Source organism: Megascapheus bottae, chromosome 5 (assembly GCF_031878675.1).
Source record: "Megascapheus bottae isolate mThoBot1 chromosome 5, mThoBot2.hap1, whole genome shotgun sequence".
NCBI lineage: Eukaryota > Metazoa > Chordata > Mammalia > Rodentia > Geomyidae > Megascapheus > Megascapheus bottae.
Window position 1 is genome coordinate 81,862,840 of NC_143513.1, and position 15,660 is coordinate 81,878,499.

Consider the following 15,660-nt stretch of genomic DNA (forward strand, 5'->3'; position numbering starts at 1 on the left):
AAAGTCTAAGGACAGTGCTCAGGCCCTGAGCTCAAGCCCAGGACTGGCAAAAAAAAAAAAAAAAAAAAAGAAATCTCAAGGGCAGTGCCCAAACCCTGAGTTCAAGCCTCAGGCCTGGTAAAAAGATAAAATGAATTAAAAAGTCCAGCTGTCATGTGGCAGGAACTGAATAAATGGAACCACTATGACTACTGTCCACTACCAACTGAGGGGACCTGACAGGGGCCCGGCGCAGGTCCAGACAGTTGGGCCCTGGGATGGCTGTACACTTCAACAGAGGACATGCGTCACACTGGGCATGCATGCGCGTGGACATGTGTGCGTGGACACGTGTGCATGCACATGCATGCACTCGCGCATGCCCGAGCGCGCGCGCGCGCGCACACACACACACACACACACACACACACACACACACTACAAGCTCTGGAATTCACACAGGGCCCTCAGCTCAGGTAGGAACCTCAGCTCATGGCAGGTAGCTGTTTCTGGAGTTCACTTGGTGCAGCAAAGAAAGAACCAGCAACACCTTGATACAAAGCCTTGGGGCAAAGCAAGGCCTCTTCCTTCTGCTCCTCCCTGGGCCTACCAACACTCAGGCTGACTCGGGGGCGGCCTGGCCCCTCCTGGGGGTCCTCAGGTGTCATAAGTGGAGTTAAGCTTCAGGGAGGAGGATGAGGGCAGACAGTAGCAAGACCACCACAGTAAGAGAGCAGAAAGCCCAGCAAGCAAGGTGCCAGACTCCACCTAGACTCCTCCTTCTGTCAGCCCCTGCCCGACCCATCTCCCACCCCAGACTGAGATCTAGTCCAGGTGTGGAGAGCTGAATCTAGGCTGCCCCAGCAAGAACCGCCCCCTTCCATCCTAGAGTAGATACAGCTCACATGCGCACGCATGTGCCCACACATGTAAGCATGCACACGTGTAGCAGACCCTGATGCCCAAAGCTGCCCTTCCAGCCTGGCCTGCCTCCCTGGAACAGTGCCCCCCCACCATTCCTTAGTCTCCTTCCAGTCTCTCCCGGGTCTTGCCAGGCCCCAGGCCAGGTGCTAGACGACCCTCCAGGCTGCTTAGAGCACTCTCCATCCCTCTGCAGACCCCCTCCCAGCCTCTGGGGGGATGGATAAGGAGGAGGAGGGCCATCCACACAGTGTCGGGGGTGAGTAAGCAAGCCCATCTCACAGGGTCTACGGTAGTGAGGACTCGGGGACCCTGGCAGCAGGTTCCCTCCTGGGAACCAGCCTTCTGGGAGCCACGCAGTGAGGCTCCTCTGGGTACCATGTGCTCAGGACTCCAGAAGCACAACTGTACATGCCACACACGCCCACACACACACACACGAACATGAGAGACACAACACTGTCCTCAAGGCACCTAATTGATTCCCCAATACGGCAGTGTCCCACTTGAGATGTCCACCTTCTTTGTGAAGAGTCACAGGTGACAGGTGGTAAGGACCGGGCCGCCTCTAATCAGGGCCAGGAAAGGGAGGCGGTGAGCCAATCATATAGGGTCAAGATGAAGCCACACTGGGGTGGACTCTGGCCAAAGGTAACGTGAGGCGGGGCTCAGGGGACACTCAACAAAGCAAACCACCCCTGAGGGATCGCCCCAGGAGGAGGATGGAGGAAGAGGGAGGCTGTCCCATGAGAGAGCCCGCCCTCCGCCACACACCCACCAGATAGACCCAGCCCTGAAACCTCAGGCACCCAGCCAGCCAGAGCCTTGTCAAGGACCCCGGCTTCCACTCAGAGGCAACCAGGACGTGAACACAGCAAGTTAGCAGGGGAGGGCCACACCTTCCCGACACCACTGGAGTCTCCTCAGGATAATTATTTATTATTCATAGTCATCAGCATCTTCATTAATTAGTCATATGATCCTTAATTATTATCCTTAACAATAAGAGCAGTAAATAGCAGAAAAGTCCTTGAGGTGCCTAAGACCCAGGGCCAGTGCCTCCGGGCAGTTAGACCAGCTAATGCCCCAGGGAAGTGAGGGGACCACAGACCCCCATCCACTGCCTGGCCCGGCCCCTGCTCCTCCCAGTGGGGCCCAGGGGAGTTGCAGGAGAAGACAGTCCCTCGGCAGGGGAGGGGCTGCTCTGTCACCATTCTCCCCTCTCCATGGCCAGGGCCTCCTGGGCAGGGCCTCCGAGGGGAGCGGCCCTGGGTGAGCCACGTGTCCACACTCAGCAGTGCCACTAACTGCCTGGGTCTGAGCCATGTCTGTGCAGGGGCTGGGAGGTGAGGGCCCCCAGCTGGCCCGGCAGGGAGAGGCGTCGAGTGGGGCCATCTTGGGGGAGCTCTGGGGCCCCTGGAGGCAGCTCTTCAAACGCCATGAACTGGGAAACCTGCAAGAAACACAGAACACGAGAGGCAGGGAGGCACAGCACAAGAGGATAGGGACTGAGAGGTGAAGAACACAGGCAATCAGGGACAGGATTAGAAGGCAGAATAAAAGTGGAATGAGCGACGTGAGGGCGCGGGAAGGGGTGTGGTAGGGAGAGCATGACAAGGACTGCTGGAAGAGATAGACGCCGAGGCTGGAAGTAGAGAAATGTGCCCCCAGAAGCACAGCTAGAGATGCTGGGAGCCACCGCAGAGCTGCCTGTCCTGGGGCCAGGGGACAGTCTATGGCATGACCTCCTGTTTTAGGGACTATGGCAGCTGATCCAGACCCAACCTGGAATAAGGAGTCCAGCTAGGGCAGAAGCTGGAACACAGACATATGACTCTAGAAAGTTCTAGAAAGAACTCTGGGGACCTAGAAACAGAGCAGGCTGGTGACCAGGCGTCTGATGGCCAGGGGAGTGCCAGGGCAGGCAGGAGGGGCCTGTGGGTGCTGCCAAGTCTGCTGGTGAGATCCTTGCGGGGGAGGCTGTGAAAGGAGACTGGCACGTTTGCTGACGTGGGCACTGATGTCTACAAACAGGAGCAGGCAGCATGTGGGAGGGGGAGCAGTGCCAGGGGAGCGGGGAGCAGATCCCAGGCCATCACTCCTGAGGGACTGGTGTGAGAGGGACAAACATGGCTGTCCTTCAGGCAAGAAACCTACATGACCACTCAGGGAAGGACAGAGAGCAGGGGAGGCCCTTCTCCAACAGGAAGGGAGAAATACAGGCCCAGGAAGTCCTACCCCCAGGGACTTGGCTTGATCACCCTGGAAATGCCAGCTGCCTCCACAATGGCACAGTAATACAGCTAGAATGAGAGCCAAGATGGGCAAATAGGAAGCCAGGAGGCATGTCAACACAAGAACCTGGGACCCTGTGCCAAGCTCCAGTGACACACAGCACGCAGCCCCCGGTGATGAGTTCAGACGCACCACAGTCACGTCTGCAGGGGTCAGAGGAGGGAAGAACACACAGGACGGGCGGGAAGGGAAGTCAAGCGGATCTGTAACGGGAAAGGTACGGCTGGGGTGCTGGTGAGAGGGGTTCTGGGACTTACCTGAGAAAGTGAGTCCAGGGTAAGGGTGGGGATGGTGCTGACTGGCAGCAGAGGGGAAGTGGAGGCAGGGCCTGGCCCAGGCGTGGTCACAGCACTGTACGCAGGAGGAATGAGCGTCATTTGCCTCTGTAGCAGCTGCAGGACAGTAGCCATGTCTGCACTTAGCCGGGTTTCCAGCCTGGGGCGAGAAGGAAGGAGACCAAACTTGTGGTGTCTACACTGGGGGGAGGCACAACAAGCAAGTGAGGTGCCTTGCATGTGAGAGGGGCCAGCTGGTCCATGCCAGGCTCCCAGGCACTCTGGTGTGGCAGTCCAGCCTCATCTGGGGAGGAAAGGGATCCAGAGGCCTGGTGCAGGCGGCTGACTAAAGAACAGAGCCTTCCCTTTACCCCGAAACGCCACCACGAACCCAGCAGGCAAAGTCTGGTCCTCCTTCCACTTGGGGGCCCCTCCCACCTGCCTAGGAACCCCTCATTACCTGTTGAGCTGCCGCTGGAGTGCATCCAGCCTGCTCTCCACATCTCCCCGGGGTCGGCGGCCGGGACTGGACAGCGGGATGTTAAGGAGGCTAGGGGCAGGGGCGGGACATCGAGGCAGCTCCTGGTACTGGTGGCCCCGACTGTCCCCCCAAAAGCTGAAAATATTGGACACCCCAGAGAAAGCTCCTGGAATCAGAGAAAAGGAATGAGATCCAAAAACCCATGACCCCTGGGCCCCCTGCCCTCCACCCCTCCTGCCCCCCATCTCTACCCACTTGCCCTCCCCCCTCCAACCCCTCCCCCCTCCCCTACCCCTGGTCCAAGCCCCCTGCACTCCCTACCTGACAGGGGATTACAGGTGTCACTGCTCTTGTCACAGTCCTCAGTCAGGGGCTCCCCGCCTGGTGGCTCCGCGGGGGGCCTGGGGCTGGAGAAGGGCACCAGGCGAAGAGGGCTGGAGCTGCGGCCTGGGCCCTCATCCTCACTGCTCTCAGGGCTGGAGGGGCCACTGGACGGGCTCTCCCCCCATGGTCCCCCTGGACGGCCCCGGCTACTGGGCCCTGCCCCCGCCCGGCCTGATCCCAAGGCCGACACCTCCCCAGGCTGCTCCGTGTCTGTGGGAAACAGAGAACCACCTCAGAGAGGGGAGGGCAGCACAGGGAGGGCAGATGGACAGGGACGAGAGGAGCTGAGCTAGGCCTGGGAAGGTGGCAGGATTCGTCCCCAGCTGTCAATTCCACTTTCAACCTCATAGTCAGCTCCCCAAAAAGCACAGCAGTGGGGGGGGATTCCTGGAACTCCTGTGCCAGCCCCTCAACCTCCTGAGTCCAGTGTCTCTGCCCCACCATGGACCCCCCCCCCTTATCAATCAAGGCAGCACTCACCAATCCCAGGGTGCTGTCCAGCCCACTGGAGGAGTGTGGGAGGGGCCTCCCAAGGGGACAGCTCCAAGGGCAGGAAAGGTGGATGGGGACGGGCGGGGGAGAAGGTCTGAAGGAGCACACTGCCCACCCACCAACTGGGCCCTGGCTCCTCTCCCCGCCTCCCCTTGACCATCTCACCCTTGTCTGTGCGCCGGCGGAAGGACAACTTGCGCTTGCGCTGCCGGTTGAAGCCACCTTCCAACTCCGCACTGCCAGGGGAGCCAGGGATCATGTTGGTCTGGGAGGAAAAGCTGTGTCAAGGAGCTCCAGCCCAGCCAGGCCCAGGCCGGAGAGCAGGGCCAGAAGCCGCCTGTAATCCTAGACACTCGGGTAACTGAGGGGGGATCAGGGCTCAAAACCAGCACAGACAGAATCGTCCAGGACACTTATCTCTAACCAGATAAAAAACACAAAGTAAGCCAGGTGCTGGTCGCTTATACCTGTAATCCTAGCTGCACAAGAGGCTGAGATCTGAGGATTGTGGTTCAAAGCCAGCCCAGGCATGCAAGTCCGTGAGACTCTGATCTCCAATTAACCACCAGAAAACCAGAAGTGGTGCTGTGGCTCAGGGTGATAGAGAAGCAGCCTTCAGCAGAAAAAGCTAATGCATAGCACCCAGGCCTCAGTACAAGCACAGGCCCAGTACAGTCCAAGCACAAAGAGAGAGACGGAGACAGAGAAGGGTAGGGGGAACTACACACACACGTACACACACACACACACACACACACACACACACACACACACACACACCCCACCCTCTTGATCTCTGCCTCTAAGAGCTGCCACCTGGGACGGCCCAGCCTGGGATCCGGCTCGACAGACAGGAACAGAGGCAAGGTAGCAGAACCCTCAAGGTCAGGCACCCAGCGTGGGCAGCTCAGAAGGGCCCACTCACATCTCGAAGGTTGAAGGTGATCTCTAGGCTGGACCAGAAGTGGTCTGAGAACTCGGGGTACAGGTCCAGCACTTCCAGCAGATCGTCGCGGTGGATCTTGTGCAGGTCGCAGTAAGTGAGGGCCCTCACGTCCCCATTGGACTTGCCAGGCCGTGCATACAGGTTCAGAGGCTCTCCAAAGATGTCATTCTTCCCTGGAGACCAAGAGGGGAACAGGGATCTCAGCCCACGGGGCCAGCACAGATGTGGGACTCCGAACCCAGCCACACAGCCGGGAAAGCACCCACCAGCCATCCTCCCTCAGCACTCAGAAGGTGGGGAGTGCCTGACGGACAAAAGGCCAGGAATTTAGGGGTCTCAACAACCAGAGCCCATAGACCACTCTGTCTGTGGCCCTGACTTCCTTAGGTTGTGACCTCACTTTTATCCCCAAGCCCTGTTTCCTAAACACTCTCATGGCCAACTGCTATGTCCTTATAAGCAACCTCCTTCCAATTAGTAGTGAGAACTAGAGGGAATCAAAACCAGTATTCTTTTTTACTGAAAGAATAAAATAGCAGAGGTTAACTTAGTATAAAATAGGGCTGGAGCTGGATGCAGTGGCTCACGCTTGTAATCTTAGCTACTCAGGAGGCTGAGATCTGAGGACTATGGGGCTGTAGTTCAAGGAGTAGGGTGGTAACCTTGAGCTGAAGAGCTCAGGGACAACGTCCAGGTGCAGGGGTAGGGTGTAGCCTTGAGCTGAAGAGCTCAGGGATAGTACCCAGGCCCAGAGTCCAAGCCCCATGACCTACCAAAAAAAAAAAAATAGGGCGGGGAGTTTGGCCTATTGTAGAGTGCTTGCCTAGCATGCACAAAGACCTGGCTTCAATTCCTCTGTACCACATACAGAGAAAAGCTGGAAGTGGTGCTGTGGCTCAAGTGGTAGAGCTCTTGTCTTGAGGAAAAAGCCCAAGGACAATGCTCAGGCCCTGAGATCAAGCCCCAGGACTGGCAAAAGACAAAAAGAAAAAGAAACGTAGCATAAAACACACCGAAGTATACTAAAATGTGCAGTGAAACTCGACTTAGTTGGGGGCTAAGGGAGTCATGGAGTGATGTGTGTTTGGACTGAACTGAGTGATAAAATGACAGGCCAAGAAGTCTCCAATATCATAGACACGGATACACATGCACAGGTGGAAGAGAAAGGAGGGGAGGGAGCGAGCAGAACTCACTTTGCTCTGGACATGGCAGTGCCAGGCCTACCACCTTAGACCTCAGGGGCCACACGGCCCTTGAAAAATGCTGACACACAGCCTCTGAGAGGACACTGTCCTTTCCCTGCACCCTCAGAGCATCTAGACTGATTCAGCGTGAAGGAAGCAAGAAGTGCCTGCCTGTGAGAGATCCTAACATTTCCTAAAGTTCAAGGAAACCTGGGACTTCACAGAACTCAGCAGCCTCATACCAGGGATTCCCCTCTGATGCTTCCTTTTGAAGGGCCTGAGTTTAGGTAAATTAAAGTTGCCCAGTCCAGGGCCTTAGTAACTGCATTCTGAGGGCTCAGGCCTCTCTAGGCGGCAGGGGGCATTCCCGTCCAGTGGGCCCACCCCATACCCAAGATGGCCACCACCACGTCGCCCCGAAGGATCTCGATGGAGCCCCTGGAGATGAAGTAGAGGGCGGTGAGCAGGTCCCCAGCGTGCACCAGCGTGTCCCCTGGTGGTGCATGGGTGGTCTTGAACTTCATGGCCAGGGCCCGAAGGCAACCCTTGGTGGCCCCTCGGAAGGGCTTGCAGTGCTGCAGCAGTGAGCGGTTCAGGTGCAGGCAGATGTCCGCCTGCAGGCACTCAGGGAAGCCCTTCAGCACCTGAAGGCAGAAGGGCTGGCTCAGGACACCTGCCCCTGGGATTCTACTCACTCTCTAGTCTGCTGCCTGACTCTGTTGGAGGGAAACCTCAAAGATCAGAGATCCAGGATGCCCCCCCTCCCTGTCCGCCCCCAGAAGGACTGAGTTCCCATACTAGCCGCACCACCCCAGGCTAGACACGCTTTTCCTCTGGACCTCCAAGTTCCCATGTGCCAGTGAGCTGAGATCAGCTCAGCCACTGGCTGTGGAAGAACTGAAAGCTGTGGCCGTGTAAAGGGCCTGGTACAGGGCTGGCCCCAGTGGGGAGAGCTTTCTGGTAAGGAAGCTTTCATGGGCTTCGGTGTATTGGAAGAGGACCACAAACTGGACACTGACAGCTCCCACCTGTAATCCTAGCTACTCAGGAGGCTGAGATCTGAGTTGGACGCCGGCCCAGGCAGGGAAGTTCTAATAAACTACTCAGAAAAAGCTCTAAGTGGAGCGATGCTCCAACGCTAAAGCACTCGCCTTGAGAAAAAGACTCAGGGACTGCAACCAGGCCCTGAGTTCCAGCCTCAGGAGCAGCCAAGGAGACAGACAGACAGAGAGGCACAGAGACACACAGAGACCACGCTTCTGGGGCGCCTCCTCACCGCGTTCATGTCGATGCCGTTGGTGTAGGACCAGGCGTGCTGGAAGTACTCCTCCAGGCGCTGGCGCAGCGGGTTGGGGATCTGGTGGAAACGGATGAACTCCCGCACCCGGAGCATCTGGGTGTGGTAGCGGGCCGTGCCCGAGTACAGCCGCTGGATGATGGCGGACACGTTGCCGAAGATGCTGGCATACATGAGGGCTGGGGGGCGTGGGTGAGTGGGGCCATCAGCATCCACAGGGACCCCGCCCGCCCACGGGGACCCTCCGCTCAGGCCCCGCACCGGGTCAACGACACTCGCGGTCCGGTCACGTCTGAGAGTGGACATACACATGCTCACACACACGCCAGCCTCCAGCAGCGCCCCGCCCACCCCCCGGACCCGGCCCGGGGAGCGCCTGGGAGCGGGGCGGGGCGCGCGGGCCACGCCCCCTCCCAGGCCCCGCCCCGGCCCGCCCCCAGGACGCACTCACAGCCAATGAGCATGACGCAGATGGAGAAGATCTTCTCCGAGTTGGTGTTGGGGGAGACGTTGCCGAAGCCCACGCTGGTGAGGCTGCTGAAGGTGAAGTAGAGCGCCGTGACGTACTTGTCCTTGATGGACGGGCCGCCCAGGCCGCTGCTGTTGTAAGGCTTGCCGATCTGGTCGCCCAAGTTGTGCAGCCAGCCGATGCGCGAGTCCATGTGCGGCTGCTCCATGTTGCCGATGGCGTACCAGATGCAGGCCAGCCAGTGCGCGATGAGCGCGAAGGTGCACATGAGCAGGAAGAGCACGGCCGCCCCGTACTCGGAGTAGCGGTCCAGCTTCCGCGCCACGCGCACCAGCCGCAGCAGCCGCGCGGTCTTCAGCAGCCCGATCAGCTGGGGCGGGCGGGGGGCAGGGGCGGGGGGCAGAGATCCAGGGTGAGGCCAACGAGGACCGGGCGCGCCGTAACCCCTGCCGAGGGGACAGAAGCCTTCCTCCCAGGACCCCTTCCTAGTTACTGCAGCACTGCCCACACTATACCAAGCACAAGCCTCTCATTAGTCCTGGGGCCAGCTATTAAGACAAAGCGGTGGACTCGGAGAGGAGCAGCAGTCAGCCCAAGGTGCCAGGACAGAATTCCCAGCAGCTTCTAGGGCACTTGGGTGTAATTAGGAAATGGTGGGCCCAAGAGCCTGGCGCAGCCTAGCGGTGGAGGGCTTGCCTAGCACGCACCAAGCCCTGGATTCGATTTCTTGGTACCACATACACAGAAAAGGCCAGAAGAGGTGCTGTGGCTCAAGGGTAGAGTGCTAGCGTTGAGAAAGCTCAAGAACAGTGCCCGGGCTCTGAATTCAAGCCCGAGGACTGGCAAAAGAAGAAGAAAAGCAAAAGGAGAAATGGTGGGCCCTTTGGGTGGACAGATTAGAAAAGGAGCGCCCTCTGACCCCGACAGCCCTGCAGGCGGCTTATTTGGAGAGAAGAAAGCATGGCTGTATCAGGACACCCCTCTCTTCTCACGCATTCACCCCATCATCTCCCGCCAACTCCCACCCTCTGCCCACAACCTCCCTACCAACCTACCTCCTCAGAGCCAGAGCCGAAGATGAGCAAGTCGAAGGGAATGGCGGCCACCATGTCGATGAGAAACCATCCCTTGAAGTAGTGGACGGCGATGCGGCCGGGGTGACTGACCACCTCCTCGTTGGCGTTGACGTAGGTGGTGCGGAAGTTGATGAGGATGTCCACGATGAACATGATGTCCACGAGGAGGTCCACCACGGCCAGCGGCTGGCAGGCGTAACCACAGTCAGGGTCCTGGGAACCCTCTTCAGTCTCTTTCAGCAGGAAGGCAGCCGAGTAGGGCGTGAAGACGGCTGTGTAGATGACCAGAAGCAGGATGAGCCAGTCCCACACGGCCTTGAAGGGGCTGTAGTGCAGGATGGTCCAGCGGTGGATGCGAGGGGCCTGCAGCTTGTACTCAGGCAGCACATCGGCACCCAGTGAGAGGACCTGGGTAGAGAAGCAAGATGCAGGATGAGGACAGGCCACGCGTGGGAGCGGTGACAGCCCTGCTACACACAAGTAGAATAAGGGGAGAGAAGCCAAAATTGCTTCCATCAAAAGGCCAAGCAGCCATGGCTACTGACTGACCACCCCCAAACCTGGACAGTATAGTGCCCAGAATGACACAGCAAGCTGACCGGCTGACTCCAAGACACTCAGAGTGTTCCAGGACATTTCCAGGATACTGAAATTCAGGGCATCACATAGTAAAGCCTTTTATTGTTCCCCAGCCACAAGCAATGTAGATCAGACCCTCATGCGCAATCTTATCCCCAAAGGCATACTTGCACATGCACACACGCACATGTACACACACACACACACACACACACACACACACACACACACATGCTATAGTCTGAGTTTAGAAAAATGTTCCAAGGACTGCAATGCCCAACTTGGGCAACTGGCCCAGGAGTCATGATCCCAACGCACAAAATGGTCACTGCAGCTCCCACCAGTCCATCATGTTGTTTGCCCAAGGACTCCAGTTTCCCAGTCTCTGGCATCGTGGTCTCTTTGGGAAAAGAAACCAACACGCTCCACTGCCCTGCCCCTGCGGCAGCTCCTCTCCACCTGGGCCCCAAGTGGTCTCACATATTTATAAAAGGACCCAGAGGACAGAGCCCAGCCCAGAAGAGCTGGTGTCTTAAGCATCCAGAGGGACATGCACCAGGGCAGCTCTGGCATGGCACACATGGCCTGTGCAGGTCCCCACTCACAGACAAGGAGGCACATCCTGCTCCCTCAGTAGCCAGGCAGAGGAAGGCGTGCCATCAGAACCAGGAGGCAGCAGCCAAGCCACGCTTTCTCCTAAGCTAAAGTACTCAGAGCTTGGGCTACTTTTCCCCCACAGAAGCCTGTGTGGCCCTCTGTGCCTTCCTCAGCACCTCAGAATCCTCTCTCCCAGACTTTCAACCCAAAACCTCCATCCTAGACCCTGCCATTTCCAAGCAACCATATACAAGGCCTCACCCAATGCCCCCGAGTTGCTAGACCTGCTCCCAGATCACAGGGTCCCAGGAGTCTCCTGGCCTCACGCCTCTGAGCTAGATGGGTCTTAAAGATTCCCAGTCCAGTGCAAGTGGGAATCCCCTGGGCCCACCTGCACAGGCGATGCGGTTTGGAGAACTTCTCCCTAGAGAAGTTAATTAGGAAGTAAGATGGGGTCACAGAGTTTGGACCAGCACAGGCTAATAACAGAGGCTGAAGACATCCCAGATGGGGTAGGGACACATGGCCGGGGTGTGCAGCACGGAAGAATCTTGTGTCTAGGCCCCCATTTCTGCCCTGCCTTCTGCACATGTAGTCTCATTCTTAAGGCCAACAGCAAATGGGCATGATGTAGTGGCATCTCAGAGGTCAAACAGGAACTGAAAGACGAATGGGACTCCACAGACAAGGGACAGAGGTCAGCCCACTCGGGACTTTTCTCTGTTTCTGAGGTGCAGGCTAGGGAGCTATGCTGGTCACCCTGACCGCAGTGGCCCCCTCTCCAGTCTGCCCCACAGCCTATGGACACACACACCCACAATCCGAGTCACAAGGTCTGGACCGGCTGAAGCAAACTGCTCTCCACATGGCCTCAAGCCCTGAAACCCTCAAGCCCTGTTGCCCCATACATTACTGATAAGACCCTGAGTCTTCACCTGTGCCCCTGCCCTTCCTCAACAAGAAGCCCGGGTAGAGAGAGAGGATAGCAGGGGAAGGGGGCCCGGGGGGGGGGGGGAGAGAGCAAAGGAGGGGTAGCAAAGGAAGGGTAGAAGGGGGGAGAGAGCAGGGGAGGGGTAGCAGGGGAGAGAGAACAGGAGAGGGGTGGCAGAGGGAGGGAGAGCAGGGGAGGGGTGACAGGAGTGAATTCCTGGACTCACCGGCCACTGAGGGCAGAAAGGTGGGTCCCAGGAAGTAATCAGTCTGGGAAGACTGCCTGGACTGCCCTGAAGAAGGTGGCCCAGGCGCCCAGGCTCGGTAGGCTCTCAGATCTACCCAGGGGTCTCTGGCTTTCGCCTCCTCAGGCTCCAGTCCAAGGACTCTGAAAGCAAGCCAAGCCTCCCTCTCCAGCCGCAAGGTCCACCCCGAGTACAGTGAGGAGCCCCAATGCTTCTGTGCCAGGCCTGGCTGCTGCCCGCTAGTTCCTTCACCTCCCTCTGTCTCCTCACCATCCTCTCTGGGCACCCATCTGACTCCTAGTGTCTCCCTAGCTTTGTACTTAAAGCTAGAAGACTGAGAACCCAGGGACCCCAGGAGAGGGGCTCCCCAAAGGAAACCTCAGACCCTAACCTAGAAGCCCAGAGGAGGGCAGGCCAGAGCTCTGCCAGTGGTGGACAGCCGTGGACCCTTTGGCGTCCAAACCATCCTGCTTCCGGAAGCCCTCTCCCCACCTGCCTCAGCACCCCAGCCTTAGCCAGAAGAGGGGCCAGGGCTCACCTACCTCCTGGGCCACCAGGCTGGAGATGCGAACGGCCCGCCTCACCCGGCCTTTCTGGGCCCTGGGCCGCAGAGCCCCTGTCCTGCTCGCCTTCCCTGCTGAGGCCGCCATGGAAGACTTGGCTCCCCCCAGCCTGCTTGCCCTGGGGCGTAAGGGCCCGGCCCGTGCCTCACGTGCACCCCAGCAGCATCCCAGGCCGTGTGCCCCCGAGGCTGGCCCGCTGGCAGCCAGGGCTGCCGCTGGCAGGAAGCCAGGGTGGTTAGGGCTGGGCCCCAGAGCTGGGGTCACCTGGACGGGGAATGTGGGCAGCAGCCTGCCTGGCTCTGGATGCCCATGGTCCCCTGGTGTGGGTCCTGCTGCCAGGGTGCTGCGCTCTGCCTGCCTGCTGCCAGTCCAACAGCTGTGGTGGGAGCCGCGGCTCCTTGGGCCGGCCCCTCCTCCCCCCAGGTCCCCACCCCTACCCCGCCACCACCCTGGACTCTCCCGCCCAGCCCGTGCCCGCCCTCTACCCTGAGCCTGGCCAGCGGCCCCCTCCCCCCGCGGCCTGCTCCTGGCTCCGCTGCAGCCACTCCGCAGCCTAGGCCCCTCCCCCTCCGCCCAGCAGCCAGGCCTGTCACCGCAGATTAATGGTCTCCCCGACACCCCCGCCCCGGCAGTCCAGCACGGAGCTAGCAAGAGTCAGCCAGAGACACCCTGAGATGGAGAGATGCCCAGGGACTGGCACCACACACAGACATACACAAACGTATTCACAGACACACAACATGCGGGCAGGCACACACTGTGGGCCTGGCAGCCGCAGGGCAAACACGGGGGACCAGATGGGAACTAGGAGAGGAGGCGACCAGAGAGGGAGCATGTAGGCAGCCAGATAAGGGCCTGGGATGAGGAGGAACGTTCCAGTCAAGGCCAAAGGGCTGAGGACCTGGCAGAGCCCAGAGAGGTGGTGGGAGCAGAACCAGGACGCTGGCCAAGAGAGGCCCGGGCAGGGCAGCTCCCTCACAAGCCACCAGAGCAGCTTCTGTGGAAGCAGCAGAGGGGGCAGCCGAGGACAAGGGTCTGTCACTGCAAGGCTCCCTCTCCCAGCCCTCCATACCCCCAAGGCCAGGACAGGAAGAAGCAGCTGAGGGGGCATTATAAACCCACCACCTTGCTGCCGCAGGGGACAAACGATGGGACTCACCCTGAAGCAGAGGCATATTGGCCAAAAGTCGCCGGTCTTGGCCTAGAATTCAAGGACTGCATCCCTCTGCATCCTTGTCCCATCACCAACCCCTCCTCACCCAAGCGGGAAAGAAGCCGTCCTCTCCTGCGCTAGGACAGTGCCCACCCTCCACCTCGGCCGGAAGAACCCAGATCCTCCTGACTCTGACCTCTGCGGTCCCTTCTAATTGGACACCTCCTCTTCTCATGGTACCCTCCGCACACCCCTGTGACCAAAGCCTTTATGTCCCTGAGGCTTTACTTTCCCACCCTCCATACATCCTCAGCTCCAAGTGGCCTGTGCTCACCCTGGACCCTGAGGTCCAGACATCCCATCAACCCATCCTCCACATCTGCCCACCAAAGGCCTCTGTCCTCCCTCCCTGTGTGGGGCCCTCGCTCCAGGACCTTGGATCATCCCCCCCTCTCTTCCCCAAGTGGACCTCGCTCCCCCACTTCTTGACCACACCCTTTCCCTCCAAGCTCCTTCAAGGTAAAAAGAGGGCAGGCAGTTTGGCACCTACCTGGGTGACCTTCTCAGTGACATTGTGGGTACGCTCCTTTATCTTGGGCGCTATGATCTCCCGCTCACTTGTGGGTGAGGCCAGAAAGGGGTCACCCTTGAGGTCCACAAAGTTGAGGGTGATCTGGGGAATCTTGCTAATGGTGCGGTAGCGCACGAGGTCTGAGTCTGAGGTGGAGTTAAGCAGGCCGCTGCGCAGGGGGTGCATGGTCCCTGGAGCAGAGAGGCAGAGCTGGGTTAGGAGGGCAGGAGGGGACAGCCAGGCCATGAGAACACAGGGGCCAGGTTCTGCTTGAGCCAGGACTGTGCGGGACAGTGCCCAATGCAGTCAGCTTGGGCCACAGGACAAGCACCAGCCAGACCTTCTCCCCATGAAGCAATGTGAGCGGAGACCACAGGAGGAGGAAGAAAGGGTCACTGAAGGGAATGGGGACCTGTCAAGGGCCCCTGGACCTTCCTACCCTTCCCAGCCCCGCCACCATCGCTGCGTCCAGAGGTCCTGGGACAGCCAGCTGCGTGGGCCAGCAAAGGCTCTGTGAGTGGAAGAGCGCAATGGGATGAATGGACATTTAATAGAGTAAAAGCCACTTAATGAGATTAAATAAGTGCTTAATGGGATTTCCATCTCCCAGGCGCCCAGGACACGGAAGAGAAAGAGAGGAAATGGTGGACCTTGCAGGACCTCACAGGCCTGGGGAGCAGGAAGTGTAGGGCAGGGCAAGGCAGGCGGTTCAAGCACACGGGCCCTCACCGGTGCTAGCATGGCGTGGAGGCGGGGGCAGCGGCCCTGCACGCATGGCCTCGATGTCGTCGGCAGACGAGGCGCGGCGCACGCTGGCACAGCTCTCTCGGGAGCGCGTCCGGGCCAGGCTGCAGCTGGAACCAGAGGCATCCGGGTTGAGGCTCTGTGCCCGGGGTGACGGGTGCACGGCCTGCGCGCTGGCTGGTGGTGAGCTGGGACCCACGAGCGCACGCCGCTCCTCCGCTGGGCCCATTCCCGCCACATGGTTGTCCATGGCTGACACTTCGTCCAGGGCCAGCGACTCACTGCTGGGCACCGCAGGTGACAAGTCTACATCCACCACCACTGCTCCCGGGGAGCCTGTGCCGCCCGTGCCACCTGGCCGCACAGGTGACTCCCGAGCCGTCAGTGCCAGCAGGGCCGGCAGCTTTAGGCGGAAGGTCTTAGCCCGGCCTGCAGGGAAAGAAAGGCCTGGATCTGAAGACCTCAAGCAGCCTGGG

The 15,660-nt window shown here is 59.3% G+C and overlaps 1 protein-coding gene across 2 annotated transcripts in view; it reads right to left on the minus strand.

Moving 5' to 3' along the window:
* Nucleotides 1-1,818: 1,818 nt before the first annotated feature.
* Kcnh2 (potassium voltage-gated channel subfamily H member 2) overlaps nucleotides 1,819-15,660 on the minus strand; it is a 31,737-nt gene continuing 17,895 nt past the window's right edge. Inside the window, exons 4-15 of one of the 2 annotated variants that reach the window (XM_090333529.1) lie at nucleotides 15,170-15,613; nucleotides 14,420-14,631; nucleotides 9,782-10,210; nucleotides 8,709-9,096; nucleotides 8,237-8,436; nucleotides 7,352-7,604; nucleotides 5,753-5,946; nucleotides 4,993-5,092; nucleotides 4,273-4,545; nucleotides 3,931-4,117; nucleotides 3,453-3,630; nucleotides 1,819-2,353 (exon numbers count right to left, since the gene is read on the minus strand). In XM_090333529.1, coding sequence (XP_090189655.1) covers nucleotides 2,204-2,353; nucleotides 3,453-3,630; nucleotides 3,931-4,117; nucleotides 4,273-4,545; nucleotides 4,993-5,092; nucleotides 5,753-5,946; nucleotides 7,352-7,604; nucleotides 8,237-8,436; nucleotides 8,709-9,096; nucleotides 9,782-10,210; nucleotides 14,420-14,631; nucleotides 15,170-15,613 — 3,008 coding nt within the window. In that variant the 3' untranslated portion in view covers nucleotides 1,819-2,203. Of the gene's footprint in view, nucleotides 2,354-3,452; nucleotides 3,631-3,930; nucleotides 4,118-4,272; nucleotides 4,546-4,992; nucleotides 5,093-5,752; nucleotides 5,947-7,351; nucleotides 7,605-8,236; nucleotides 8,437-8,708; nucleotides 9,097-9,781; nucleotides 10,211-12,695; nucleotides 13,061-14,419; nucleotides 14,632-15,169; nucleotides 15,614-15,660 lie in introns of those variants that run through there. The other variant, XM_090333530.1, reaches the window with a different exon arrangement.